The sequence below is a fragment of the Chlamydotis macqueenii genome, chromosome 11 (genome assembly GCF_036417535.1).
Source record: "Chlamydotis macqueenii isolate bChlMac1 chromosome 11, bChlMac1.mat, whole genome shotgun sequence".
Lineage (NCBI taxonomy): Eukaryota > Metazoa > Chordata > Aves > Otidiformes > Otididae > Chlamydotis > Chlamydotis macqueenii.
In genome coordinates, this window is record NC_141566.1 from 1,201,436 (window position 1) to 1,226,621 (window position 25,186).

A 25,186-nucleotide genomic window follows, 5' to 3' on the forward strand; every position below is an offset into this window, starting at 1 on the left:
AGGTGGTTTTCCACCTTTTTTTTGACTCATTTTCCCCTTCCCATATGGTTTGCTTGTTGCCGGTTCTTGGCTCTGTGTTTGTCGAGGGGTCTCGGGCTGTTGCGGGCTCTGGGGGCTGGGGCAGACGAGCGCTGTTCACGCACAGGCAGCCCCTTTCTCCCAGCCATTCCATAAGAAGTTTTTTCCCCCAGTGCCACGTCCCCCCCTCAAATATCCTGCATCCTCATCTTCCTCCTTCTTGACAAGGCAAACTCCAGGTTTGTCCTCTCCAAGACTGGTGACTGGAGATTTTTTGGGTCTTTGGCATCGTCGCCCCTCGCCCCCGTCTGCCTGGGCTGTGTCTCTGCGCCCGCTTTGCACAGATCCCCGATCCCATAACCTGAAAGGAGCTGGCTCAGCATCCCAGCCGGCTCCCTGCCGAAACAGGGCCTCGCGCCCAGACGATTCCCTGGCCCAGCACCTGCCAGGGCAGGAACCAGTCTGTGAGAGGGGCCGGGAAGGGGATGGAGGCATCTTCTGCTTGAGGGAGCAAGGCAGGGATACCCATGGAAGCATCCGCGTGAAATAAGTTTGTTAGAGCAGCTATAACAAAGTGAAGAAAAAAGCAACATGAGGTATTTTTTCCTTTATTTATGTAACTGATGATCACATTTTAGAGCTGGCATACTGGCCAAGTGGGACCAAAAATAAACGGGACCATAGCAGAGCTTACTCCGGCTTCACCTAAAATGAGACACCCTCAAAGGGAGCTGCTGCCGGCTGGTGCAGGGTCCCGGGGAAGGGAAATCGGCTCAGGCCAAGCTAGTTCAGGGATGCTTTAAAGTACATTTAAAAAAACCCAACAAAAATATATAAAAAAAAAAAAAAATCCCCCCCTGAGGTAGGTACCTAGGGATGCTGCCGGAGCTGCCCTTCCCGCTCACCCTGCCAAGGGCGAGGGACCCTGTCTGAGGGTGGGAGCGGGGAGCCAAAGCTGCGGCCGTCAGCGGGCACAGAGCGGGGACGGGGCAGGGGACGAGGTTTCTGAGGAAGGTCACGCGGTGCGGGGACGTTTGCCTTGCAAAAATTGAGGGAAGGCAAGCTGCGGGGGAAGGTGGGAAATGGTCTGGGAAAGGCGGGCGGAGGACAGGGGTGGCGATGCCGAAATCGTCACCCGGGCTGAAGCTCTGGGAGGAGAGGCGGAGATGGGGCGGCTCTGCAGCAGCAGCGGGCCCGGGTGGTGCCTGGCAGCGCCGCACACTCGTCCTTATCCCGTAACGGATGCTGCCTGGCCAGCGGCTGACGCTGGAGCCGACCTGCCCTGCTGCGGGTGTCTGCGCGAGCACGGCAGCACTACGTTCCAGCTGAGAGAACCGGATCCAGTGCCTCGAAACGCTCAGCAGAAGAGCATCGGCTTTTTCCCCTGATTGACATTTACATGTCCTTTTTGTGGTGTTTTTTTTTTTTTTCCATTTTTTTTGACTCATTAACGTTTCCTGGCTCACGGAAAAGCTGCCCCTGCTTGGCCGACGAGCGGTGTTAGGAAGGCCCGTGTTCCCTCCCAGCCTGGGGTTTATGGACGGAGGGCAGGTACGTGGCGTTTCTCACCTGGAGCTCTCACTCGGAGGCTGGGGTGCCGGGATATTTTGCCGAGAGCTCTGCCTCTCTGATGCTCGGGTAGAGGCGGAGCTGATGGCCGCCCGGCTTCAGCTCCTCGGGGCTCCTCGCGGTGTGCGAGCCCGGCTCCCTGGCCGATGGAGGGACGCCCCCCTGCTCCCCTTCCTCCCTCGGTCCTTGGGTTTCTTCCAGTGCCTGCTGAAAACACAGGGACCGTGTCCTTTGGTGGCGCGGAAGGGACCTGGAGCTCTTCGGCCCCAGTGCAGCATCCCGTGGCAGGGCGAGCCCTGGGACGAGCACGCGGTGCCCTCGCACCCCTCTCAAACACCCCAGTCCCTCCAGTCACCCACAGAGACTGGGGGCAGGCAGTAAATCCCCCCACATCACCTCGAGGTGACAAAGCCCGTGGCATTCTGCAGGGAGCCCGGCAGATGCTCCCGCGTCATTCCGAATTAAATATTCGTACATATTCATTTTCACCGTTAAACCACAGGTTTATCGTTAAATAATAAGGATTTGCGGTAGCAGAGAACCACCTTATGGCAGAGTTACCAAGGTGTGCGTGACTGGTGTGAGCTGTGTGGCATACTGGTTTTTCCTCGTCTTCTTCCGCTTGTTCCTGAGATCTGGAAATAAAGGAAGGGTCAAGTAACTCCTGGGTTTCCCAACAACCCCCGGCCATTCAGGCCGCGCCTCGTGTTTCGTGGGAGGGAGCCTTTCACCAGGGAGAGCCCCTCTGTTTTCAAAACCAGTACAGCCCCGTTTTGAGGGGGGAAGCAAGAAGGCAGCGTGGAGAGCAAGTCTGTAAAAGCACGAGAGCCCCTTTCGATCCTCTCCTCGGTATGCTGGTCACACTCCTTCCTACCAGGTCCCCGAGATGCTACGTGGGATCCCGAAGGCTGAGCCGGCGTTTTCGGGAAGGCTGCTGGGACAGCCAGCTGTCCCCCATGCAGGGGGAGGCCAGATTCACATGGCAAGACCACAGAAGCCAGGAAATTTAAAAGGAGAAGCTGGGAAAACTGCAGTAGACTGTGGAAAGCACCTCCCAGAGCTGGAGGATGGGAAATGAACTACCTGACCTCACTGGGATGACTGGTCAGCTGCTCTCCTGAGTCATAAGATGGTCCCAGACATATTTCTGCCTGTTTATCCCGAGTTTTCTCCTCCCCAAGCTTGCCACAGCTGAGGGTTTTGTGACCAGGGTATGGCTCACTAGAGAAGACTACGGTAGGATGTTCTTGTGATAGGACAATAACTTGTGATAGGACGAGAGGAAACAGCCTCAAGTTGCAGCAGGGGAGGTTTGGGTTGGATATCAGGAAACACTTCTTCACTGACAGAGTGGTCGGGCACTGGGACAGGCTGCCCAGGGCAGTGGTGGAGTCACCGTCCCTGGAGGTGTTCAAAGAATGTGTAGAGGTGGCGCTCCAGGACACGGGTTAGCGGACATGGTGGTGTTGGGTGGACGGTTGGACTTGATGATCTTGGAGGTCTCTTCCAACCTTAAGATTCTATGATTCTGTGATTCCGGAGGAGAAACCACTCTCCTTGCGCAAAGCTGTGCGCAAAGCCAAGGTGCTGGCAAGGACCGCAGGCGGGGACCAGCACCTACTGTGGCTTTCCGAAAAGGACGGAAGCCAGAGTTGGCTCCTCAGCTGATTTGGACAGCCCTGCTCTCTCAAAGAGAAATCTGGCTTTTATGGAACTGAAAGCGTCTCCCCTCGTGCCTGCTGCCAGGGGAGGGTGCGAGAGCGGAGCCGGGGGGGTTTCTTGGTGGCTGGAAGGAAACCGCGGGGCTACGTACAGCAGAGGAGGAGCAGCAGCAGCGCTGCCAGGTCTGCGACGGCCGCCGAGACATAGCTGGTGGTCAGATCAACGGCCTCCGCACAGCCCCGCTCTGCCGAGGAGAAAGGGAGAACTTGCCAGCAGTTGCTCATCTGGATGCCACCCCCACTTTGAACGATTTAATCCTGTGCGACGGAGAGGGGGGCTCCTTGTGTTCCAAAACTGTGGAGCCAGCGGGGAGAATCTCTCTTTGCTACGGAAGAGCTACAACCTCCCCGCTCAGTGTGAAGCTGCCATCGCTACGTCAACAACAAGAAGGTTTCTTGCTGGACCAGGTGTGCAAAGCCACCCAAGGACTCTCTCTGCCCCGTGTGAAGCCAACGCCCCCCCCAGATACCCCAGCGCTTCCCCGAAGAAAGGCGAGCAAGGGCACGAACGGTGCCAGCCCGGGCCAGCCCTCACCGTGGAGCTGCCAGATGTTGTGGATCAGGAGGGTGGTGAACAAGGTGTTGACGGTCAGCGTTGTGGGGCCTATGGAGATCCAGATGACATGGTGGCCTGCGAGAGGGAAGAACCGCTGATGACTGAGAGGAAAACGCCCAAGGGATGCAGGCGGCGGAGCCGGGCATCTCTGGACGTGCACCGCAGCAGCGTGCCGAGCCTCCGCTCCCTCCTGGGCGTGAAAACCTACGGAGCTTACTCCCGGGCTCACAGCTGGCCTTTTCCACCGGAGGTTTAGAGCATAAGCAGCAACTTACGCACTCTGGTTTTGAAGAGCTTGGGAACTGCCGGTCGCCACACCAGTGCCGCTGCCACCTGGGCCGTTCCCAGCGCCGCAGCAAAGAAGAACAGCCCGAGCAGGACGAAGGGAGCAGAAAGACCTGCGGGGGCGGAAGGAAACCTGAAGGTGAGATGGCAACTGGTGGAGGCAGTGGTCTGAGAACAAGGCATATCCTACAGCTGAGGACAGGTTTTACCCTGGAAGGTCTCTCGCGAGGAAGAAGATGGATGAGACGCTGAAGCAATCGGGAACAAATCGGGTTAAATGAATCCTACCTTCTTCCTGCATCCAGATGATGCAGGTGGCAAGCAGGAGGAGAGAGGAGACGCACAGCAGTCCGTGCACGGAGAGGTCGATGTATTTCTGAGCCTCCTCTCCTGGGAAAAAAGGCAAATGCACTCAGTAGCACACGAACGGGCTGAGTGCAACCTGCGAAGGGAAGATGAGGAACAAGCACACGTTTTCTTTGTAAATGATTGAATCCCTGAGGTTTAGAAACCCTGAAAAGAAAACCTGGTGAACATTCAAGGGCTTGCTTTGAATTCCAGGGAAACCAGGAAAAAACAGCCGGATCTGGCGTTCTTCCACATTGAACCAGAGACCAGTTCCACAAAGCCAGGCACCTTACAGCACTCCCACCGAGTTTTTGCCTCCTGTGGTGACCTGACAAGTGCTGGATTTCCTCTGGAGACCCAGTTCGTGGGGGGAAGTCCCCGTGGCAGGAGCTCCTGCCACAAGTGCCAAGCACGGAGAGCTCCTCGGGGGAGATCACTCAAAGGCAAGACTCAATGCTGCATGTGTCCCCAGCGTTCGTGCTGAGAGACAAACACGCGGGAGAGCTCTCCTGCCAGCTGCAGGGCTTCGCCTTGGCTCTCCGGGTGGTCTCCATTACGCTGCGGGTTATTTCTGGTGGGCAGAGGACCACGGCTAGGAGATTACAGACTTTGGTGGGCTTGCTGTTGGCTAGGTCTTTGGGTCTGCTTTCTGTTAATCAATATATACGTCGCTACTGAGGCACCCACCTTAACCTGCACGCTCCTTGGGTACGGATCCAACGCCATGACCCACACACCAGTGTGCTTGGTCACCAGGACCCATGAGACATCACCTTTGGCCCAGCCCAGGCAGGGAGGTGCTTCCACGCGGCCTGCGCGTCCCGCAATTTTATTTCTTCCCCGGGGATGCCCAGGAATGGGCAAGGAATGACTCGTACGCTTGGTACTGTGATATTTGGTTTGGGGAGCTGGGGTCCTGGCACTCACCGAGCCTGTGCTCCGTCGGCTGACAGAGCAGGGTAACGATGCTGATGGCAGGGACGGCAACGAGCATCAGCGCGACGACGGCCAGCCTCTGCGCGTGGTGTAGGGGAGGCGAGAGACCTGCAAGGCAGGGCAGGAGGGAAACCCCGCGCTGGGAACAACCCCGCAACGCAGAGCGGCCATCCCAGGAAACTGCAGAATGCTGGAAAAGCTGAGGGACCAGTCCTGGGTCTTCCTTGCCCGTGAAACCCCAAGGTGTGGGGTGGACCTGCGACAACAGGACAAATCAGCGGACCTGTCACCGTCAGGTTCAGGGCTGCCTCCTTCCAGCTGATGGCGTTGCTGACGTTGCAGGAGTAGGAGCCGCAGTCCGACTTCTCCCCGTTCCGGATCCGCAGCACGGTCGTGTTTTCAGCCAGCAGGTAGTACATTTTGTTTGGAAGGGGATGTCCCTCCTTATTCCAGGAGATGGAAGCCACCGTTCCCTCTGGCACCACGCAGACCAGATCGATGGGTGAACCGGCCAGGTTCGACCTGCACTGGAGCTCGGGCTGGGGCACTGGCTCTGGAACGCGGAGAGCAGCACGGTAGCACCCCCGGGAGCAGGAGCGCTGCCTTGCTTTGGACCTGGAAACCGGCTGGCGGGCAAGAGCACCGGCTCACTTGGGGAGCCAGCGGGGCCTTCCCTTCTGGCTTACACCCCAGGGGGGTTTGGAGGGAGAGAAGATACTGCAGGAGCAGGGCAACGTCCACCAAGTTCAACGCAGAAAGCAGATGTCCCTGTCCCTGCCACCCGCCACCCCTACACGGACACATGGCTATATGTAGGAACTGGGGGACGAGAGGCTGGCGAGCAGCCCCAAGGAAAGAGATCTGGGTGTTTGGGTTGATGGCCAGTTGACTAGGAGTCAACAGCCTGCCCTGGCAGCCAGAAGGGCCGACCGTGTCCCGGGAAGGGCACCAAGCGCAGCATGGCGAGCCGGTCGAGGGAGGCGATCGTCCCACTCCACGCCGCACTGGTGCGGCCCCACCACGAGCACTGTGTGCAGTTTGGGTGCCTCAATAGCAGGACATCAAACTGCTGGAGTGTGTCCAGAGGAAGGCAACCAAGATGACTGACTGGCAAATCTTTGAGGAAACCGTTCTCTTAACGCGTTCGACTTACTGATGACCTCAAGGAGGGTTGTCCTGGCTTTGTGCTGCATCAGGTCAACTGTTGCTTTGTACAGGCCGCTGTCTGCCTCTCGTAGCCTCTGCAGGAGGATCGAGCCGTTCTCCGGGTAGAAGATGACCCTGCCTTGGTAAGCCGAGTAAATGGTTGGGGACGGGTGGTCCGCGTAGGACTGCAGGATGAACTCGGCAGTGGCGTTCCGTGTGTATTCCCACTCAATGACGCTAACGTTGGCGACACTGGGTGCGTGCAGCAGCACGGAGGACCCTTCGGCTGCCACTCTTCTTTCTGTGACCTCCACCGCTGTGGAGGACCCCTGCAAAACCAGCAACGCATCTGGAAAGAGGAGAGGTGCTGGAGCTGGACAGGTTAGTTTTAAAGGAGAAGCCACAGAGTGGCTTAATCTGCTCCTACGCCCCATTTTTGTTTATTTTTGACAGAAGTTACCAACTGACTTCCTGGTACGTTATACCACTCAGCCGATTTCCTTCCTCCCTCGTCAAGATAAAAACCGTAACGTTTTGTTTTGGCCTTGGCCTCACCATCCTCTCAAGAGGGGTTTAAGCCCTGTGAAGGCGATGCTCGCACTTGGCCGGGGTCTCAGTGGCCTCACCCATCGGGAGGAGCTGATCCCCCAGGCATTCACCTCTCCTGGCCCCCCTCAGCACCACGGCGGCACGGGAAGGGACCTAACCAGGCCTTTGCGGAAGAGCCTTTGCCTTCAAAATGTATTTATGGTTTTTATAAAATTGCTTTTATGGTTTCCCCCAGGGAAAATGAAGCCAACGTCGGGGGTCAATCCGCAAGCGTCCCCTTGGCTGTACAGCACCCGGACGCCAGAGCCCCCTTGTAGAACTGCTGGCACTGAAGGTCTTAGTGAGCGGGAAGCCACGTCCGACACCTCCAGCCCCCAAATCTGCCACAACCGTCGTGCCGGAGCCGCTTTCAGCATGGTTAAAAGGTCGTGCTAGTGGCTGGAGAGGGAAGGAGCTCCAGGAACAGGAACCAAAAGCAAAACCCGTCTAAGCAGAGAGGAAGGATGACAGGGAAGGGTACTGGCAGGTACACCACAGTCGGAGAGCGGAGAAGAACCCCAGGGAAGCAGCCCTTAGGCAGGCGGCGAAGGAGGGCTGCTTGGTAAGAGGAGGCGGTGGCACCCAGGTACGGCCATGCCGCGGCACTGGCTCCCCGGTGCACGCCTCTACCAGCGCTGCCGCGGCCCGGAGCAGGGGTGCAGGGAGGGCGCGGCAACGCTGCAAGCACGCGCTCTCTAAGGAGGTGCCCGGCCGAGGCGAGCCCCACGCGAGTCCCCTGTCATACTCACAGCACATGATGACTGCCCGTGGCCACGCTGCCATGGTAAAGCCCCATGGATCCTTTCAAACGAGGGGCAGGCTCCTTCTCCAGCAACGCGCTCTTGGGATGGCCGCTCTAGGCTCTGTGGACAGGGCTGTGAGGAACACCGTCAGAAGCAAAAAAAAAAAATCTTTCAGCTTTGAAAGATTAAACGTCGCAGAGGCAAACACGGAACCCCGCCGAGCTCTGCTTCCTGCTTCGCCTCCGCCGAGGCGCAGCGACAACAGCCCCATCGCTCCGTTCCCATCGCTCCGTCCCCAGCCCCGTGGGGCCGGTATCCAGGCTCACTGCTCCAGTCGCTGTTCCCAGCACTCCAGTCCCTGGTCCTCTCATTCCAGTCCCTGTCCTCATCCCTATGGGTCCTGCCCCCGGCCCCATGGGTCCAGTCCCCAGCACAATCACTCGTCCCCAGCGCCACCGCTCCAGTCCTTGCTCCCTGGCCCCATTCTCAACCCTCCAGCCCCCATCCTCATCCCCCCATCCCCCGCGACGGGACCCCCGGCCCCGCACACACCGCCGCTGCGCACCGGGATGTCCGGGGGGGCGGGAGGGGCCGGGAGGGCGCAGGGCGGGACGGGGCTGCCCCTCCCTCGGCTACCTGCCCCCAGGGCGGGGCATGGGGTGCGGGGAACCCCGCTGTTCCCCGTGGGGACCTCTCTGGGGGTCTCCGTCCCCTCCGCCGTCCATCCTGTCCCTTCTCTGTCCCGTCCCGTCCCGTCCCGTCGCACCCCTCCCATTCCCTCCGCCCCCCATCCCGTCCCGTCCCTCCTCCGTCCCCTCCCATTCCCGCTCTGCACCCCATCCCCGCAAAGCCGCTGGAAGCAGCTGTGGCCTGGCTTCTGCTGAGCCCCTCGCCCACTTCCTAAGCCACGGGGCCCCCACGCAGCGACGAGCTCCCTCTGCCCCCCCTCCACGGCTGTGATGCTGTGCTCCCACCCCGACATGGCCAGCATCCCCGTAACCCTGCTCCAGCGGTACCCACCAGTGACGGGCGCGATGGAAGCATCTGGTCATGATGGAAGTGTCCGGCTTAAAGTGGATTTGGGGGAGGCAATGGCGATGCGCCCACCCAGCCACAGTGCTGGGCGATGCCCGGCTCCAGCCGCGTTTGGCAGAACCCAACATCTGCTGTCGGGGTGCAACCATGGCTGTGAGCCCGTTCTCTTACGCCATAAACAGCGAGCAGCCCCAGAGCCCCTGGGGCTCTCCCGCACGGCAGCGGGCCGCGTGCCGGCGTCTCCCCTGGGCTAGGGAACGCCTCTCAATGTCACGCGTCGAGGCCGAGAGATCCCTCATTGCGCCAGCTACTCAGTAAATGAATTGGGAACAAGAGCGTCAAAACCTCGAAATCTTGGCTGAGTGATGGAACGGATGGGCAGCGCACGTACAACCCTTTAGACGTCAACCGTTGGCCAAGCCTGGGAGGCTTGGTGGGGTCTCCTCAAGGGGGATAAACATCTAACGGGGGTTGTAACGAAGAGGGAACCAGGCTTTTCTGGGGTGCCCACTGACAGGACGAGAGGCGGTGGGCACAGATGAGAAAGGAACGAAATCATAATACAAGAAGACACCGTCTTACCGTGGGGGTGGCTATGTGCTGGCACAGGTTGCCCAGAGAGGCTGGGGACTCTCCATCCTTTAACCTTAACGGTGTTACAGAACAGCCAGCGATGCTGCTGACAAGGGCTACGCAAACAGAAAGTCAATAGATAATTCATGTTCACGGCTCCCAGGGCAACAGGAACATGGGGCGCAGGGCTCGAGCTACACAAACACGACCGTTACCCCGGCGAAACTCCTTTCCATCCGGTATTAACCAGAGAGTCTTGTGATATTGCGCTTGTACGAGGAGAAAATTCCCTTTACAAATGGCAGCGAGGGTTGGTCTGCCTGCGTTTGCTTCCCCTCGTGCTGGCTGCGGGGTTTCCCACACGTGCAGGGCTCAGTTACATTTTTAGGAACACCTGGTGGGGGTGAAACTGAAAAAAGTGACTTTAAGAAGCCCTAGAAACGGGCGAATTCTTCACTCCTGCCTCCAACACAGCTGCCCTCTCTGGTAGAGCAGAGCAGGTGGCTCTCGGGTGCCAGGAAGAAGCCGAGCATCGCGTTGGTGTGGTCATAGAATGTGGGCGTTTCGCCCGAGATCTCCGCTGATTCGCCTCGTGCAACGGGCTCACGACCCCTGCGGCCTCTTGCGGTTTGACGGCCCCGAAACCCCCCAGGCTCCGAACGCTCAACCCGAGACTGAGCTGCACCTCGCGGCTTCCCTGCAGTTACAGCCGGCCGTGAATCATCGCTTCACGGGGCAAACCCACAGCGCGCTGACGCTCACCCCCCACTTCTCGTATTTACGTGGATTTTCCTTATGCCTCTACCTTACCCAGCTCCTGATCCTCGGCTGCATGCTCCTCCTAAATCGGGTTGTTTGGAGAAGGGCCTGTAGAAAGCACGATTCCCGCCGTAGCTAACGGGATTTTTTCCCATTTTCTTGATCCAAGAGGGCCAGGTGTTGCTGAGAAGGGGGAAAGTGGGGGGGGAGCTGAGGTGTGGATGTGACCCTGCCTGTTCAGGCAGGAAAAAACATGGAGGAAGACAAAAAAAAAAAAAAAAAAAAAAAAAAAAAAAAAAAAAAAAAAAAAAAAGTTTATAAGGATCCAGACTCCTGCTGACCACAAGGAGCGAGACCACCCTGCCCTGTGGTGCGGGCAGAACGGCCCCCTCCAAACCCTGGCTCCCCATCGCCAGCCTTCGCCCTGGTTTTAAAGAGCAAGAACGGGAAAAATGTACGTCTGGGCTGGCCTGGCTCTGGGTTAAAGAAAAAAAAGGCAGAAACGAGTCCATGCTGTCGCTGTTTATTACAGACACTGCAGAGAACCAAACCCACCAAAACCAAGAGCCCTGAGCCCATTAAACCCAGGAGAAAGATGGGGTTGACTCATCCGCGCAAGAAACGCCGCTGGGCTTCTACCGGGAGGAGCCAGCATCCTTGCTGCTGGGCTGAGACATTTCCAAGGACCTGGAAGGAAGAGAAGGTGGGACGTGCTGAGCGTCACCAGAGCCAGGGGCTCGGGCGTGCCCGCCTGGACCAGCCCCGCGCGCCGGGCAGAGCAAGGGCCTCTCTCTGCACCCACCCTCGTGTGACCCGAAGAAATGAGAAGACCCTGCGAAGGGTGCTGGGTGTAGGTACTCGTTCCTCTGTGTCTCAGGGTGGTTTTGGCTGGGGCACAGAGGAGCCGGTTGAGGCCCACGAAGTTGCGACGTGTTCCCGCGCAGCACGCCGGTTGGCTAAGCCCCAACGCGCCCACGGCACAGCTGAAATCCACAGCCCTGGGACGAAGCCGGCGGGAATTAAGGCTTAAAGGCTTCGGGCTGAGGCCAGGAGGGAGGGATTTGTGGGGAGATTTGAGCAGATGCCCAAGCACTTTGCTGGACGATGACCTGCCCCACAGGTACCCAGTGAGCCCGGGGTGACACCAGGGGCCGGGAGGGCAGCACTGGCCTGCATCTTTCTCGGGGTCCAGGACTTAAGTCAAGGCTCAGGGCCGTTTCCGTATCCCGCTCTTTTCCCTTCAAGATGGTAGGAATTTACGTGGAAAAAGGCAATGGAGCGTCTACCTCTCCTTGTCCGCCCAACCGGACTCGCGCTCCTTCATCCGCCCCTGAGTGGTGTGATCTGCGACAGGACATGGAGAAAGCGCGTGAGAGGCGCCCAGCGTACTCGCTGCTGGTGCCTGGGGCTCACCGGGGAAGGGAAACGGTCACTGGAGAGGCCTCGGGGTCTTCATGAGAGCCGGACAAATAATTTGCATGGCTGCTTGCTCGCGAGGGGACAGAGGGGAAGCAGCTCGCTAAACACGAGGCGCTCGGGGGGGCAGGGGGACTCACAGCAGAGGAAGATGGCGAGGAGTGGGAGGGCCGAGACGGCCGCCGTGCTGACCATGAGGGCGGTCACGTCCACGAACTTCGTGCATCCTTCTTCTGCGCTCAAACCAACCCAGCGGCAGCACAAACCGCCGCCCGATGCAGAAGGAGAGAAAGAAGGAAGGCAAATTGCCACCGTCAGAACATGCACACGTTAAAAAAAAACCAAAAAAAACCCAAAAAACCCTTCTGCAAAGACTTTGCTTCCCTGAGCAGGTTAACTCTGAATGGCCGAGTTGAAGTGATAGCAGGATTATATATCATGGACAAATTTTAGCCCCCGTGTGACAAATGCTGGGGGCTGTCCCTGGAGCATCTCCTCTCACCGTGGCGATGGTGGATGTTCTTTATGAGTAAGCTGCTCATCAGCACCACCGAGATCACCCCTCCGGGAGCGGCGTAGCCCATCGTGCTCTGCGCTGCCGAGGGAAAGACGATAAAGCGACGTTAATGTGTGTTACGAGACGGGGTTGGAATCCACCAGCCTGAGTTCGCATGGAAGCAGAAATAAAGGTTTTGTTTTACAAAGTTCTGGGCAAAATAAAAACCCCGTGGGGAGGTTTTATCTCCCTCCCTGCCATCCTGGCAAAGCAGCTCACCTGTTTTGCTTTTCAGCTGGATGAGCTTTGTAGGCTGGAAGGTGACGGTGGCAGACACCAGGAAGGTCACCACGATCACGTACGTCAGGGCGATCTCCGGCAGTATGATCGCAATGGAAGGGCCTGGAAGGGAACGGGACCAGGCAGAGCACCAGCTCTTCCACTGTCCACCCCCTTCACCCTGTTGTAACCCGCCATCGCGTCCCTCTCCCCACTCCCAGCCCTTCCAGCCTCTCCATCCTCGATCACTTAACGGCTCTGGGCGAAGCGGGACGACCGCATCCATCGTACGGGTGGGTGCGCAGTCCGGCCAGCGGCCCAGCCCACCGCGACCAGCTGAGATCGCACGCGCGGCAGAGGCGTCGCCCCGGCTGGGTCTATCCCCACGCGTTCGGCAGCCTGACCCTCGCCCATGAGGCTCTACACCTCCCGCGGGGTCTTCACCCCACTTGCACAGCCAGGATTGCACAGGGGACAGGAGCAGGGTCTGCCCAGCACCACCCCCCCCCCACAAAACCACCCCGCAGCCCCCTCCTACCTTCCTCTCGCATCCAGAGGACCCCGGCGGTGCCTGCCAGGACGGAGGCGATGCACACCAGCCCGCAGATGTAGACGCTGAGCCACCTCCAGAGCTCCCCCCCTAGACACCCAGAGCGGCGTGGAGTGACTGCCGGGACCCCCCGGGACGTCCCAGCCAGCCCCCACCCCTCTCTCGGGGGGGATGCGGCCCGTCCCCACCCGGGACGCTGCGGGGCTCGGTGGGTTTGACCCGCTCAGTGTGGGCGCTGGAAGGGGCTCTGTGCCCCGGGTACAGTGAATTATTAAACACGTTCTCTTAAAAATGGAGCCTTGGAATTAATTAAAAAAAAGCTGCTGCGAAATGCATTTTTCTATAAAAGCATCAGCCAGTCACCGCAGCTCCCTGGAACAGAAATGTCTGGGAAGTACCAGGATCCAACCCAGCTGGAGAACAGAGTAAAACCAGTTTTCACCATTAAAAACCTGCCAAGGAGGGTTTCTCTGCTCCTACAGAGACCTGCCAGGTGGCACGAGGCGAGATCTTCGGAAAGCTGGAAGGGAATTATCCCATCCCCAGCCCTTCCCACAGCCGCTCCCCCCCACCAGACAAGGGGAACGGGGGTCCGGCTGTCCCCCCTGCAGACTCACTGATCCGTAGCTTTTCAGACTGGCAGACGGGAAAAATTATTCCCCATCCCGAGACGGCAGCGAAGACCACGGCAACCACCGCGATCCTCAGCGCATGCTGCAGCGCAGGGGAGAGACCTGGGGAAGACAAAGCCCCGAGGGGCCAGGCGTCAGGCCACGGGCGGGAGCGGCACGGGCGGCGCTGGTGGGCTGCGGGGTTCAGACCCCGTCACCAGGATGGGTTCAATTTATTCGCTGGCTGGTGGCCAAATCCACGCTTGCTGCTGAAGGCTGTGGTCCATGAAGTGTCCAACCCAAGACGTGTTCTGCCCAGGGACTTCCTGGCCACCACCCCCCGCCCGTGTCCTGCCCGCCATCACCTTGGCCACGGGCCGTCGCTTGGGACCTTCTCCAAAAAGGAGCAGTCAATCTCCCGCTGCCCATCTTGCCAAGGACCACGCCTTGGTGGGATCGGGGACTGGGAATTGCTGTTGGCCACCCTACGGCGGGGAGCTGCTGCCAACAGCACGTGGGCCACAACCTCACGAGAGGGTGGCCAGGCCCTGGGGGACGGAGGCAGAGGGATGGGGTGGGACCACCCAGGGATCCCCAGGGAAGGGTGGAGAGAGGGAAGGGCGCTGGGAGGCGAAACCCCAGCAGCGATCACCTGCAACGGTGACGTTCAGGGAGGCTTCCTGCCAGCTGATGGCGTTGCTGGCGTTGCAGGAGTAGGAGCCGCAGTCCGACTTCTTCGCCGGCCTCAGGTGCAGAACACTGAGGTTCCCGGAGAGGTGGAAACCTCTGTCCGCGGGAAGGGGCTGCCCGTCCTTCTTCCAGGTGAAGGCGTCCACCCTGCCCTCCGCCACCTCACAACGCAGCTCACCGGTGGTCCGGGCCACGAGGACGCTGCTCCGCAGCCGAGGGCGAGACACGGGCTCTGGGAAAGGGGACAGAAACAGCTGGAGCACCCGCCATGGGGACCCGGGCTGCAGCGGTCACCGCGGCATCCTCGCGTCTGCAGCGGTGCCGCCGCAGGTGCCTTCCCCTGGGAAGAGCAGCACTTTCCGGGCTGGGGCGTTCTTTCCTCGCTGAGTCACTGTGCGTACACGAGTGCAGGGAAAACAGGCAATTAAAAATACCTCAGAAAACGAGAAAAAAGGGGAAAAGGATGCGGATCCCAGGCAGAATTGTGTGTGGCGGAAGGGAGAAATGGCTGGTGAGGGGCTGCGGTCGCGCTTTGGCAGCGCTGTGGTAGCAGGGGAAGGACGATGCCAAGGCGAATTAAGGAAATTGCCGAGAGGGACACCGAGGAGGAGCTCCTCTGTCGTTAAAGCCTGCTCTTATCGCGGCGGCGGCTGGCGCCCGCGGCGCAAACAGACTTTCAGCTGGCATGGTCTGAGCGCCGGGGTTTTTTTTTTCCATGACTTCTCCACAGAGCCCACCCCGCTGGGCTCAGCTCCGCCGGCTCTGCCCGCTCTCCCCTGTGAAAGCGCCGGAGATGCTCCCCGCGGGCGGCAGCGGGTACACGGCGTCACGCCGGCCCCTCCGTCCCGGCGCTGCGAGTGGAAAACTCCCAGTGCCACCAGACCTTCTCCACTGGGAGAGGTTGGGAACCGCTTCCCAAAGCCTCCCTGGAGAACGTCTCCATGCGCGGTGGGTTCAAACGGTCCGTACCCAGCCAATGCCACTGCCCTGCTCGCACCCGCCACCCCGCTCCTCCCTCCGCGCCCACCGCTTACTGAGGACTTCCAGCAGCATTTCCAGGCTCTCCCCGTCCCCCGCGTTGGTGGTCACTCTGTAGGTGCCGCTGTCGCTTTCCCTGACGTCCTCCAGCAAGAGGGATCTGTTGGCCGGATGGAAAACGGCTCGTCCCGCGTAGGGCGCGTGGATGGCCGGGCTGCGGGACCCGCTGGGGTAGTCCAGGATGGCGTGGGCGCTGGTGCCGTCGAGGAACTCCCACCGCAAGGAGTGGGCGCGCGTGGTGTTATCCGGCCCAGGAAGCAGCACCCGGGATCCCACGGCGGCCACTTTTCTCTCAAGGGGTCCCGCCGCTTCCGCAGCCCGTCGCAAAGGCGCCAGCAGCCCTGGGTGGCGGGGGACGGGAAGAGATGGAGAAAGTCGGCACGGCCCGGGAGAGGCGCGGGCACCCCCTGCGCCACGGACACGTGGGTGGTACCCGGACCACTACCACAGTCCCAGCTTGTAAAATGGATTTGTTTGGTTTTTTTTTTTTTTAAGAAGAGGTTAAAATGTTTAAAGCACAGAGCCAGCCCTAGGCAGAGGAAACGGAAGAAAGGGGATTTATCGACCCAGGTAGAGGTCCAGTTAGACATCATGGAAACCCGTCTCCATCGCTGGCAGCCCTGAACACCTGGCTGCCGGCAGCGAGCTGAGGGAGCGATGCTGGGGACCAGAAGGGATGCCGGGGACCAGAAGGGATGCCGGGGGCTGGGAGGGATGCTGGGGGCCGGGAGGGATGCCAGGGACTGTGAGGGATGCTGGGAGCTGGGAGGGATGCTGGGGACCAGAAAGGATGCTGGGGACCGGGAGGGATGCTCATGCCGCGGGCGGCTGGCTGCTCCCAGCACAACCGCCGGCTGCCGGCTCTGTGTTTGCTCTTCTCTCCACCGTCTCTGGGCTCCTGCCCCGATAAGCAGATGTTCGCACGCATTTGCCCTGCCGCCCGCCGTCTCTGCAAACAGTCCCGAGAGCTCGCCCTTGCGCCCTGACCCGCTTTGCAATTTTGCAGCACAGGTGGGAAAGAAAATCGGCGTAACCACCCAAGTAGATCCAGCTCAGGTGGCGATTTTTGTTTCTCACTGCCGTAACCCTGACAAACGCCACCGGTTTTTATTTCTGTGCCTTGGTGCCTCCCAAAGCGCAGGGCGTGCAGGGAGAGGAACAATCCTGCCACCGAAACCCCCTCGCTCTGAGGGAACGCTGTTTACACGGAGCGTGCGGCACCGCTAGCGGGAGGTACGAGGAGACATTTCCTTGCAGGCAGCTTTCCCAGCTGCCGTACCCAGAGCCTGACCCATAGACGCTCGGAGCGCCCTGCGACCGTGATGTCTGAAAATCCAGGCGACAGGCAAGGCGTTCCGTGTCTGTTTCAGACGCTCGCCCTGAAAAGCTGTCTATGTTTTGTGCTGCGAGGCAGCTGGTGCATCCGTAAGGAGCACAGCGAGATGGTTCGCGTGACTACAGCTGCGAGAAATGTCGCGTGGTATGCGCAGCAGCCTCGGCACAGCTCTGCCCGCGGCCCCGGCACCGCGCCGAGCTCCCGGGACGCGCCTGCCCCCTCCATCCTGGGGCAGCGAAGCAGAGATGCCTTTCCCTTTCGGGTCAAGCGTTTTGCCGAACCCATACGGACCAGAGACCCCCGCGCACAGCGGCACCAGCCCCTCGCCCGCCGGGGACGCCTTACCTGCAAGGAGCAGCCAGCCGATCCCCAGCAGCTCCGCGGGACGGCACATCCGCATCTGCCGAGGAAAAACAGCTCAAAAGTCGGCACGCTTTTCAAACAGCCCCCTAAAATCCCACACCGTAACGAGAATAGCGGGTCAGTACAGTAACGGCCCCCCTAAAATCCCACACCGTAATGAGAATAGCGGGTCGGTACTGTAACGACCCCCCTAAAATCCCACACCGTAGCAAGAATAGCGGGTCGGTACCGTGCAAGGCGTCGCCGAGGTCTCAGGGACCGGATTTCAGACGCTCGTGAGGGCAGCACCGTGCGTAATCCCAGCCTGGACCAGTTCCAGCCTCGCCGTTTCCCCGCCGCTGGCTCCCCTCCTTCCTTGCAGGACTCTTCCCGGGAGGTTTTCCCAGCTCCCGCTCTCGCCCCCACGCTCTCGGTGCCGGCCGCTCCCCGCGCAGAGGCAGAGGCGCCTGATCCCCGACGGCTGGCGGGGAGCCACGGCGGCCAGCGCTCGGCTCCCGACGGCCGTTCTGCTGGGGCAGGGCAGAGCGGGATCCCGACGGCGCGTGCGGAGCGGGTTTCCTATTTCAGATGTCGCAGAGATGTAAGTGACGGGGGATGTCACGGACCATTCCCACGCCCCGAGGCCAGGAGACCCATCCCTGTTCCTTTCCCACAGCTCAGCCATCCTCACCCTCCAGCCCCTGTCCAGCGGTGGCCGGGGGCTCGGGGGGCTCTGAAGCACTGTCCCACCGCCAGCAGCTTTTCCTCCACCAAGGAACCCACTGGGATCATCCATGTCCCCACGAGCTCTCTGCAAAGGGAATTCCAGCTCAAGGGAGAGACGCCCCTGGGAGCAGAGGACCACCCTGGAGCAGGTTGCAGGCTCTGGACTGGAGAGCGGAGGGATGGAAGGTGTGGGAAGGTTTGGGCTCTGCTCCGGAGTGCTGGAAAAAGCTTTCCCGCTCCGCTGAGCGTGGCTGGTCCTGTCTGACTCCCCGGACCACCAAAACCAGAGACGTGGGTGCTGGGACAGGAGAGGGTGTGTAAGCATCAGGAAGCGGTGGGTGGACGCAGGAGTCATCGGGGCCGGAGCACCAACACGGTCACACCTGTGGGCTCCATGGCTTTTCCCACACTGGTCCTCATGCTGCTCCATCCATCCCCAAATTCCATATTCCCGACACTATTACCAGGCAATCGCGGCTTTCGCTGGTATTCCCAGTTCAGTTTTACCTGGGCAATGCTGGCCTCGCAATTTCCCCTCCAGGTGCCCCCCGTGCTTCCCACGGTTATCCGGGAAGCTCCGTTGTTTCCCACGTCCCCCCCACCAAACCCAGCCGTACGTCAGGCGCCAGCTCCGCGTTGGGTGCTCCTCACGCTGTCGGGCGTCACGTCTGCCTGCGTCAGGGGTTTTTCCAGCCGCCGGCGAGAGCCTGGGCAGCGGGGGGCCGCGTACCTGCAGCCCCCGCGCAGGACAGGCGCTTCCGAGGAGGAAGGGCGATGATCTTTCAGAGGATTTCGGCTCACGCCTTCGCTCCCTCCAAGCTGCGTGCCGAGCAAAGCTTTCTGTTTCGCTTTGCTGCGTGAAAGGGGAAGCTGCTCCCGCTCGGATTCTGCCGGTTTGTGGCCAGACATGCATTTTTGGTTTTAATTTACCTCCTCTTCCTCCCTGCGCCCAGCAGAGCGGGGGTCCTCCGTCCCGTCCTCTCGGCTCCTCAGCGCGGAGGCCGGGTGTGCGTGAGGTCCCGCCACGCCTCCAGCGGCGTTTTGTCCCCGCAGCGAAGGGCTGCGCGTGCCGCCTGCCGTTTGGGTGATCTTGGGATGTCCCGGGGGCTAAAGGGAACTGAAAGGCAAAGGCACGGGCGGGAAAACGCCATTTGTGGAAAGGAAAAGCAGCTCCGTCCGTTCCCCCAGGGACGCTCTGTCCCCGGAGCCGCGCGTTTCGTGGGCCCTTGGCAGCCGCTGCGGACGTGCCAACGTGCACCAGCCACGCTTGGGGCGACCGCTCACCCCAAGGGGTCTTCAGAAAGGCGCCGAAGGACGACGCGCGCATTCTCCGGGCGCATCTCTCATTTGCTTGCAGGAAGGACGAGCTGCCGCAGACGAGCGCTGCCCACCCGCCGCTCCCACCACGTCCCCATCATCCACAGTCCCTGCTCCTGGCGGGGGGGCTGGACTGGGTGGCCTTCCAAGGTCCCTTCCCACCCAAACCATTCTGTGATTCTATAATTCCACTGCTCCCGCAGCACTTGCATCGCACCCTGCACCGCCTGCAGGGCTGCGCGAAAGCGGACAGCAGCCCACACCCGCGGACCCCGCTGCCAGGGAGGGTTTGCGCGCCCGCCGCGCCGGCCAGCGCGGCTTCTTGCGGTTGGAGAGACGGGAGGAGCCGAGAACCGACAGCAGATGTGAAACCGGGGCTGCGGGCTGGCCAAAGGGCAGCCCCAGTCTCGCCCCCCCCGTGCCCCCTCCCACGCGGTTGCAACCCCAAAGGCAGGAAAGGGCGATTGCCCGTCTCTGCTGGAGATCAGAAATGCATGGATGGAAAAAAAAATTTTTAAAAAAAAAAAATTCCAGTGCATTTGCTGGTCAAGCTCAGCATCCCCGTCGCAGACAGCGGCCGGAGACCCCTCGGCCCCCAGCAGCACCCAGCCCAGGACGCTGCAAAGGCGCACGGAGCAGCTGACGGCCGCTCACCCCCCCGCAGCCCCCAGCCCGAGGAGGCGCCCCCGTCCCCACAGCCGAGGGCTTTGCCGTGGCCGGTGCACTCCTGGCCATCACCGGTGTTCGCCTGGGTGCCAATTTTCAACGCACAAAATCAGTTTTGGCCCAAAAACTGATCGCTCGGCGGTGGGCGATGTCCCGGGCTGTGCTCCTCTCCCTCTCGCGCCCGCCACACCCCCGTGGATTTTTGCACGGAGCCGCAGCCGTCGGTCTGTGTCAAACGCTCGGTTCCCCTTCCTCTCTGCATCCCACCCTCACCAAAAAGCAGAAGGAGAGATCCAATTCTGGAAACTCTTGCAAAACCTGAATTTGGGCTGTTTTCAGTCTGTCTCTGGCATAATTGGGGAGGGGTCTGTCTTTCCCCTGGTCGCTGAAGTATAATTTCATTCCAAGAGACCAATTTCATTCCGACTGCTATCACCCAGTTGGCTGCTTGCCCCCAATCCCATTTTTATGCTATCAGCAGCATGCAAAGTGCCATAATTTCCCCTCAGCTCAACTCACCCTTCAGGAGGACCACGGGTTGTAGCTTACCGCCTTGCTGGAGCTCGAGAAAGCCCCCAAACCGAGATTGGCCCTCTTCAGACCCAGCTCCCGGTGTGGGGCCACGGCCCGGGTCCCACGGGGAGGGTTTAACCCCCCGACGAGCAGGTCCGTGCCGCAGACGTCCAGCCCTCCCTGGGAGCTTTGTCCTGGCATCCCGCGCTCGAGCGGGATTCATCATGGGATGAGTCCGCTCCACGGTTCCTTGGCACGCTGGTAAAAATAAGGACAACTTTGCACGTCAAGGGATCTTCAAATATCCTTTTAATACGGCCAGGCTACTGGTAGCGGACATTGTTAAAACCCATTTAATGCTCTCCGTTACCCCTCAAATTACGGCGAGTCTATGGAAGCAAGCTTCCCAGGGACGAACCGTTCCTTTCTCTCAGGCATCTTTCTCTCACATTGAGCATCTTCGGACTCTGGGAAGTCGCAAGGAGAAGCTAAACCCAGCTTGTCCCTCAAATCCACATGGGACTGCAGTTTGAGGCGAATTAATGCATTTCCGTACTCTGCCGCTCCAGACCCTTTGCGGCCTTGGCTCAGCGTGCGGAGCTGCCCGAGGGGGAGCGCGGAGGGTGCGGTGTCAGCGACAAGAGCTGTCCTCCTGGCTCTGAGGCACGGCTACCTTCCGCGGAGCTCCCGCTTGCGGCAGCTCCCGGGGTCAGACCAGGAGTTGGTAGGGGCCGGCGGTCAGTCTTGGGGGGTTGGGACTAGCCATGGACGTGTAAACGACCTCTGCCACCATCCTCGGCCGTGGCTCTCCGAAGCGGTCTCCGACTCTGGAGTAGATGGTTTCCACGTCTGCGCCCCTCACCGCAGCGCTTCCCGCGCGGGACGCCTCCGCATCTGGGACCTAGAGAAGCACCAAGAGAACGTCAAGGGGGAGAGCCTTCTCCAGGGGCTGTGCTGGGATCGGGAGCGGTCCAGAGCTCCTGGCTGCAGGCAGAGGAGCTACGTAAGCCCAGACGGCTTTGCCCACAGCAGCGGTGGGACAACGCTGGTCCCAGCTTCCCCGCCCCACGGATGCAAAACCGGCACAGCCCATCGGGTGCGCTGGAGGGTGACGTCTCCTTTGGCCAAGGACCTCTCAGACAAAACAGCCATGGCCTGGAGAGCCGGTGGGAGAGCTCAATGGACACTGGAAACGGAGCTAAAAAACCTTTGCTGAAGTTTTGTGGTTGTTTCCAGACCAGAGGGTGAAGAACATACCCTCAGTCTTGGCTATTTTCACTGGAAAAAATAATCATAGGACAGTTTGGGTGGGAAGGGAGCGTTAAAGCCCACCCAGTCCAACCCCCTGCCAGGAGCAGGGACATCTCCAACTGGATCAGGTTGCTCAAAAACCCTCCTCACCCTCTTTGTGTGGAAACAACCGTAGCTGCTAGGATCTGCAAGACATGCTCACTGGGGTGCCCTGGTCCTTCTGGGACACCCCCGCGACGCCCCCCTCCCCAGCACTTGAGCCGTCGTGGCCTCGTGTCTCCTTCTTCGGTTTCTTTGCGTCTTTCTCTGTGCTTTATTTATTTCTCACAGGCAAAACTGTGAGGTGAGTCCCTAGATCACCCACACTGACCCCTGAAGGCCCCTGGGGGGCCTTTGAAGGTCCCTTCCAACCCAAACTGCTCCGTGATTCTGGGATTTTCTTCACATTTACCTGCATTTAACCGTTCTCTATTTTCCCTGCTGCTGCCAGCCAAAGCTGCCCCGCGGCTCGCCAGCCGTGGAAGGAGGGCCCTTGGCAGCCTTCCCTTACAATAACGAACCAAATTCCCGAATTTACACCCAGGACCCAGCTCCTGCGGCGCGGTGCGCTGTATCCAAGCCAGCGGTTAGCGGCCGCCTGTGCCCGAGCGCTTTCAGACCGTCCCCCCGTACCTGCCGCTGCTCAGTGCTCCTCCGCCGCTGCCGAGCTGCACGTGGCCGGTGGGGGGGGGGGAAGAAAAAAAAAAAGAAGAGTTTTATTATCTGGCAGACAGACCGATGGCCTGCACCTTCCCTCTCCCAGCACTGCAGGACCGGGATCACCCCGACGGCAGTTTCACCAGTGGGTGATGTGGGAAGAAATGGATTTGCTTCCTGACCAAGGCATCCTCAGCGACGATGGTTTTGGAAAAAAAACCCAAAAATCACTGATGGAAGCTGTGGATGTAGGCACCTTGCTGGCTTGTTTTAAAGCCGAGACCCCCCCGAGGTATCCCCCGGCTGGAGTTTTAATGGTGGTGGCCACACGTGGAGGATGCATCCTCAGAGCCCGCGGAACCGGACCTGCTTTACAGACCGGAGCCCTGCAGTCTCCCGACTCCGGTCTCAGCACCAAAACGGGACGAGCTCTCCAGAAAACCACGGCAGCGGCCCCGCGCTGTGCTCCTGCTTCGTGAATCCGCACGGAGAACCCCAAAATGCGTGCCACCACTCCTACGAGTGGGACGGGCTGGCACGTTTGGGAGCGAATAAATTTGGGAGCGAAGAGCCGAACCCTGGCAACCCCCCCAGCCCTCCGCTACCCCGACAGCCGGGGGTACGCCGGGCGCACCGGAGGGCGACGAGCGGAGGCAGAGCCACTCACCCCGGCGCCGCGCGCAGCCGAGGAGCAGGAGCAGCAGGAGCAGCGCAACGGAACAGCAAATGCCGATTGCCCAGTGATGGATGCGGTTCTGCGCCACCGTGTTCGCTGTTTGAAGGGAAACACGTGGGGTAAGCGTTTGCTAAAGACGACATTGCACATTTTCCAGAGCGTTCCTGGCAGTTTTGGCAATCTTGGGAATAGGGAGCAGCGCGACGGACGCGCGGGCCAGAGGAAAAGCTGCATTGCGACAAAACCCCAGGGCACCTCTGGCCGAGGTGTCAGCCGGTTTCCTTTCGCACGCTGCCTGCGCCCCACCTGCGGTGCGCCCCGCGCCGAGACGTGGCGGTGGCTCTGCCACAGCGGGCCGGTGCCGGACCCGGGAGCGCGGGCGCTCAGCTCGCAGCTTGCAGCTTCACCCCGTGCTGGCCGGGGGCTGGAATTCGTGTGTCAGCCCAGACAATATTCCAGAGGTATTTCCATCCCGGAGAGGGTAGGAGTCACGCGCACATCTCGCGGCACGGCCGGAGGGGATCGGGAAGGAGCTCGCCGGTCCCAGCCCGGATGGCACGGACATTCCAGCACTACACATGGCGACCGGCACGGATCCATGCCGGTACCGCCAACGGAGATGGTTCCACGTACGTTGCACGTAGGGTGGGAGCAGAGCTGTGCAAGAGTCACTGGCACGGAGGAAGCGAGCTCCGTTTCATCCCGGGGAGATTTTGCCGAGCAGGCAAAACACCCAGGGAGGGAACTGGGAATTTACGGGATGCGGAGCTGGGACGTCAAAGCCCCCGTGTTCACTGAGGAGAGCAACAGACCAGGCGGGGAGCAGCAAGGGACAAATGCAGAGAGGGGCAGGGGCGAAGCATGGCGTCAGGACGCCTGGCAGCTCGGGCAGGTGAAGGCAGGAGCCCACCCCGCCGAAGGCTGCCGGCTTAACCGCACCGTGCACAGGCGTACGTGGCAATGCTTTGGGCACGTTTTTCCTGGCCCATGCAGTCGCAGGTTTGTCCCTGAGCACCCTGCTCTCCCCAGCTAACGCTGGATTCGGTCCAGCGCAGGACCCAAACCCTGTGCCTGGGTTTCCCAGCACGTCCCGCTTACCCGCAGCCATGCACGTTGGGTAGGGGGAGGCTGGCAGGGAGCGTTTCTCGTGCAGGGACAGCCGGCCGCACGGGAAGCTCTCGCACTGCGGTAAAGCTGCCGCTGCAGGACAGGATGGGCTTCCTGTCATAAGAAACCTGCAGCCCCGTACAACACATCCCTGGAAATCCCCGCTCCGCCGCGAAAGCCCATCTCTTTGAGAGGAGGGACAAGTGCTCTGCCAGCACCTGCTCCTTCCCGCACGCCTGGCTGGGAGATGCCCACGCACACCACGCTCACGCTCGCTCACCTGGATGCTCTAGGGCGAGACGTGGGTTGTGCACAGTCAGGGTGAAGTGCCAGGTTTGGGACGAGGGCCTGAAGGTGATCCCGTAAACCCCGCTGTCGCCGAGCCGCAGGTCCCACAGCAGCAGGGACCCGTTCTCGGGGAAGAGCTTGGCGCGGTTGTGGTACGTGGGGTGCAGGAAATGTTTTGCAGAGCAGTCGCTGGGAGCCCCCCAGGCCCCCAGGGAGCAGTTGAACACTGTGCAGGTGATGAGCGGGTCCGAGGAGTTAGGGGGCGTCCAGACAATGGACACCGGGAAGTGAGGGGCACCCTCAAATCTGTAGGAGACCGGCAGGAGCACAGGCTGGCCCACGGTGCCGTTGACCGAATCCCGATGGATTTCCACGAGGACAGCCAGGCTTCTCCCTGCAGGGAAGGGGAAGGGGCAGATCAGCCACATGCTTGGCCCTGCTGCCCCTTCCCCTCCCCACGCAGAGCCCCGCCACCCCTCTGCCATCTATGCGCGAAGTGATGCTCAGCAGGCGAAGGCGCAGCCCCCTCCTCTTCAACTGCTGGCAGACGGAGCTGCCCCTGCCACCAGCATCGACGCCAGCGCGGGTCTGTGATGGCACGTGCCATGGGGACAGCCACCCCAGGGGACAGCCACCCACCGCCACCCTGCCAAGGAGCCGCACCGACCTTGCCCCGCGTGGCACCCCTCCCTCGGGCTGCTCCTGGCAGCACCCCCCGTCCCCCCCCGGGACCCCCAGTTCGGCCCAGACTCACCCAGGAGCAGCAGCAGGGAGCCCAGGCTCCAGCGGCGCCGGCCGGAGGACATCTCCTCTGGTTGCCGGGGGCCAGCCCCCACCGCGGCGCAGGAACCGGAGCGGGAGCTCTGGCCGGGTGCTCAGCGCACTGTCCCGGGCTGGGACCCACCACACTC

General features: G+C 60.7%; 3 protein-coding genes across 4 annotated transcripts; all 3 read right to left on the bottom strand.

Annotated features, from left to right (window-relative positions):
* Positions 1-622: 622 nt before the first annotated feature.
* Positions 623-8,485, bottom strand: LOC147599342 (uncharacterized). The gene is made up of 11 exons (XM_086756430.1): positions 8,463-8,485; positions 7,917-8,042; positions 6,587-6,928; positions 5,717-5,986; positions 5,425-5,541; positions 4,438-4,539; positions 4,140-4,262; positions 3,844-3,939; positions 3,401-3,493; positions 2,149-2,222; positions 623-1,794 (listed from the first exon to the last, which is right to left on the bottom strand). The coding sequence occupies exons 2-11, from the start codon at positions 7,948-7,950 to the stop codon at positions 1,597-1,599; spliced, it is 1,449 nt and encodes a 482-aa protein (XP_086612556.1). The 5' UTR covers positions 7,951-8,042; positions 8,463-8,485; the 3' UTR covers positions 623-1,596.
* A 2,299-nt stretch (positions 8,486-10,784) lies between these two features.
* Positions 10,785-17,375, bottom strand: LOC147599343 (uncharacterized). The gene is made up of 11 exons (XM_086756084.1): positions 17,286-17,375; positions 17,039-17,093; positions 15,354-15,698; positions 14,282-14,551; positions 13,636-13,752; positions 13,007-13,108; positions 12,469-12,591; positions 12,196-12,288; positions 11,834-11,926; positions 11,564-11,621; positions 10,785-10,964 (listed from the first exon to the last, which is right to left on the bottom strand). Exons 2-11 carry the CDS (start codon positions 17,091-17,093, stop codon positions 10,913-10,915), a joined length of 1,308 nt encoding a protein of 435 aa, XP_086612210.1. The 5' UTR covers positions 17,286-17,375; the 3' UTR covers positions 10,785-10,912.
* Positions 17,376-20,543: 3,168 nt separating this feature from the next.
* LOC147599344 (uncharacterized) lies at positions 20,544-25,186 on the bottom strand. 2 transcript variants are annotated; one of them, XM_086756495.1, is made up of 5 exons: positions 25,030-25,186; positions 24,268-24,669; positions 22,872-22,976; positions 22,181-22,215; positions 20,544-21,158 (listed from the first exon to the last, which is right to left on the bottom strand). In XM_086756495.1, the coding sequence occupies exons 1-5, from the start codon at positions 25,079-25,081 to the stop codon at positions 20,967-20,969; spliced, it is 786 nt and encodes a 261-aa protein (XP_086612621.1). In that variant the 5' UTR covers positions 25,082-25,186; the 3' UTR covers positions 20,544-20,966. The 2 variants fall into 2 exon arrangements, with proteins under 2 accessions (XP_086612621.1, XP_086612622.1); XM_086756496.1 differs by lacking the exon at positions 22,872-22,976.

Bases quoted from the DNA above. Each gene is read 5' to 3' on its own strand.
- LOC147599342 (XM_086756430.1), bottom strand. From the start codon at position 7,950: ATGGCAGCGTGGCCACGGGCAGTCATCATGTGCT. The intron at 3,940-4,139 runs GTAAGTTGCTGC...TCCCTCTCGCAG, and splicing joins GCTCTTCAAAACCAGAGTGC to GCCACCATGTCATCTGGATC. The intron at 3,494-3,843 runs GTGAGGGCTGGC...TCTCCTCGGCAG, and splicing joins CAACATCTGGCAGCTCCACG to AGCGGGGCTGTGCGGAGGCC.
- LOC147599343 (XM_086756084.1), bottom strand. From the start codon at position 17,093: ATGCGGATGTGCCGTCCCGCGGAGCTGCTGGGGATCGGCTGGCTGCTC. The intron at 11,927-12,195 runs GTGAGAGGAGAT...GTTTGAGCGCAG, and splicing joins GAACATCCACCATCGCCACG to AAGAAGGATGCACGAAGTTC. The intron at 10,965-11,563 runs GTAGACGCTCCA...TCTTCCTTCCAG, and splicing joins GGTTGGGCGGACAAGGAGAG to GTCCTTGGAAATGTCTCAGC.
- LOC147599344 (XM_086756495.1), bottom strand. From the start codon at position 25,081: ATGTCCTCCGGCCGGCGCCGCTGGAGCCTGGGCTCCCTGCTGCTGCTC. The intron at 24,670-25,029 runs GTGAGTCTGGGC...CCTTCCCTGCAG, and splicing joins CTCCCTGCTGCTGCTCCTGG to GGAGAAGCCTGGCTGTCCTC. The intron at 22,216-22,871 runs GTGAGTGGCTCT...GGCCACGTGCAG, and splicing joins CGGCTGCGCGCGGCGCCGGG to CTCGGCAGCGGCGGAGGAGC.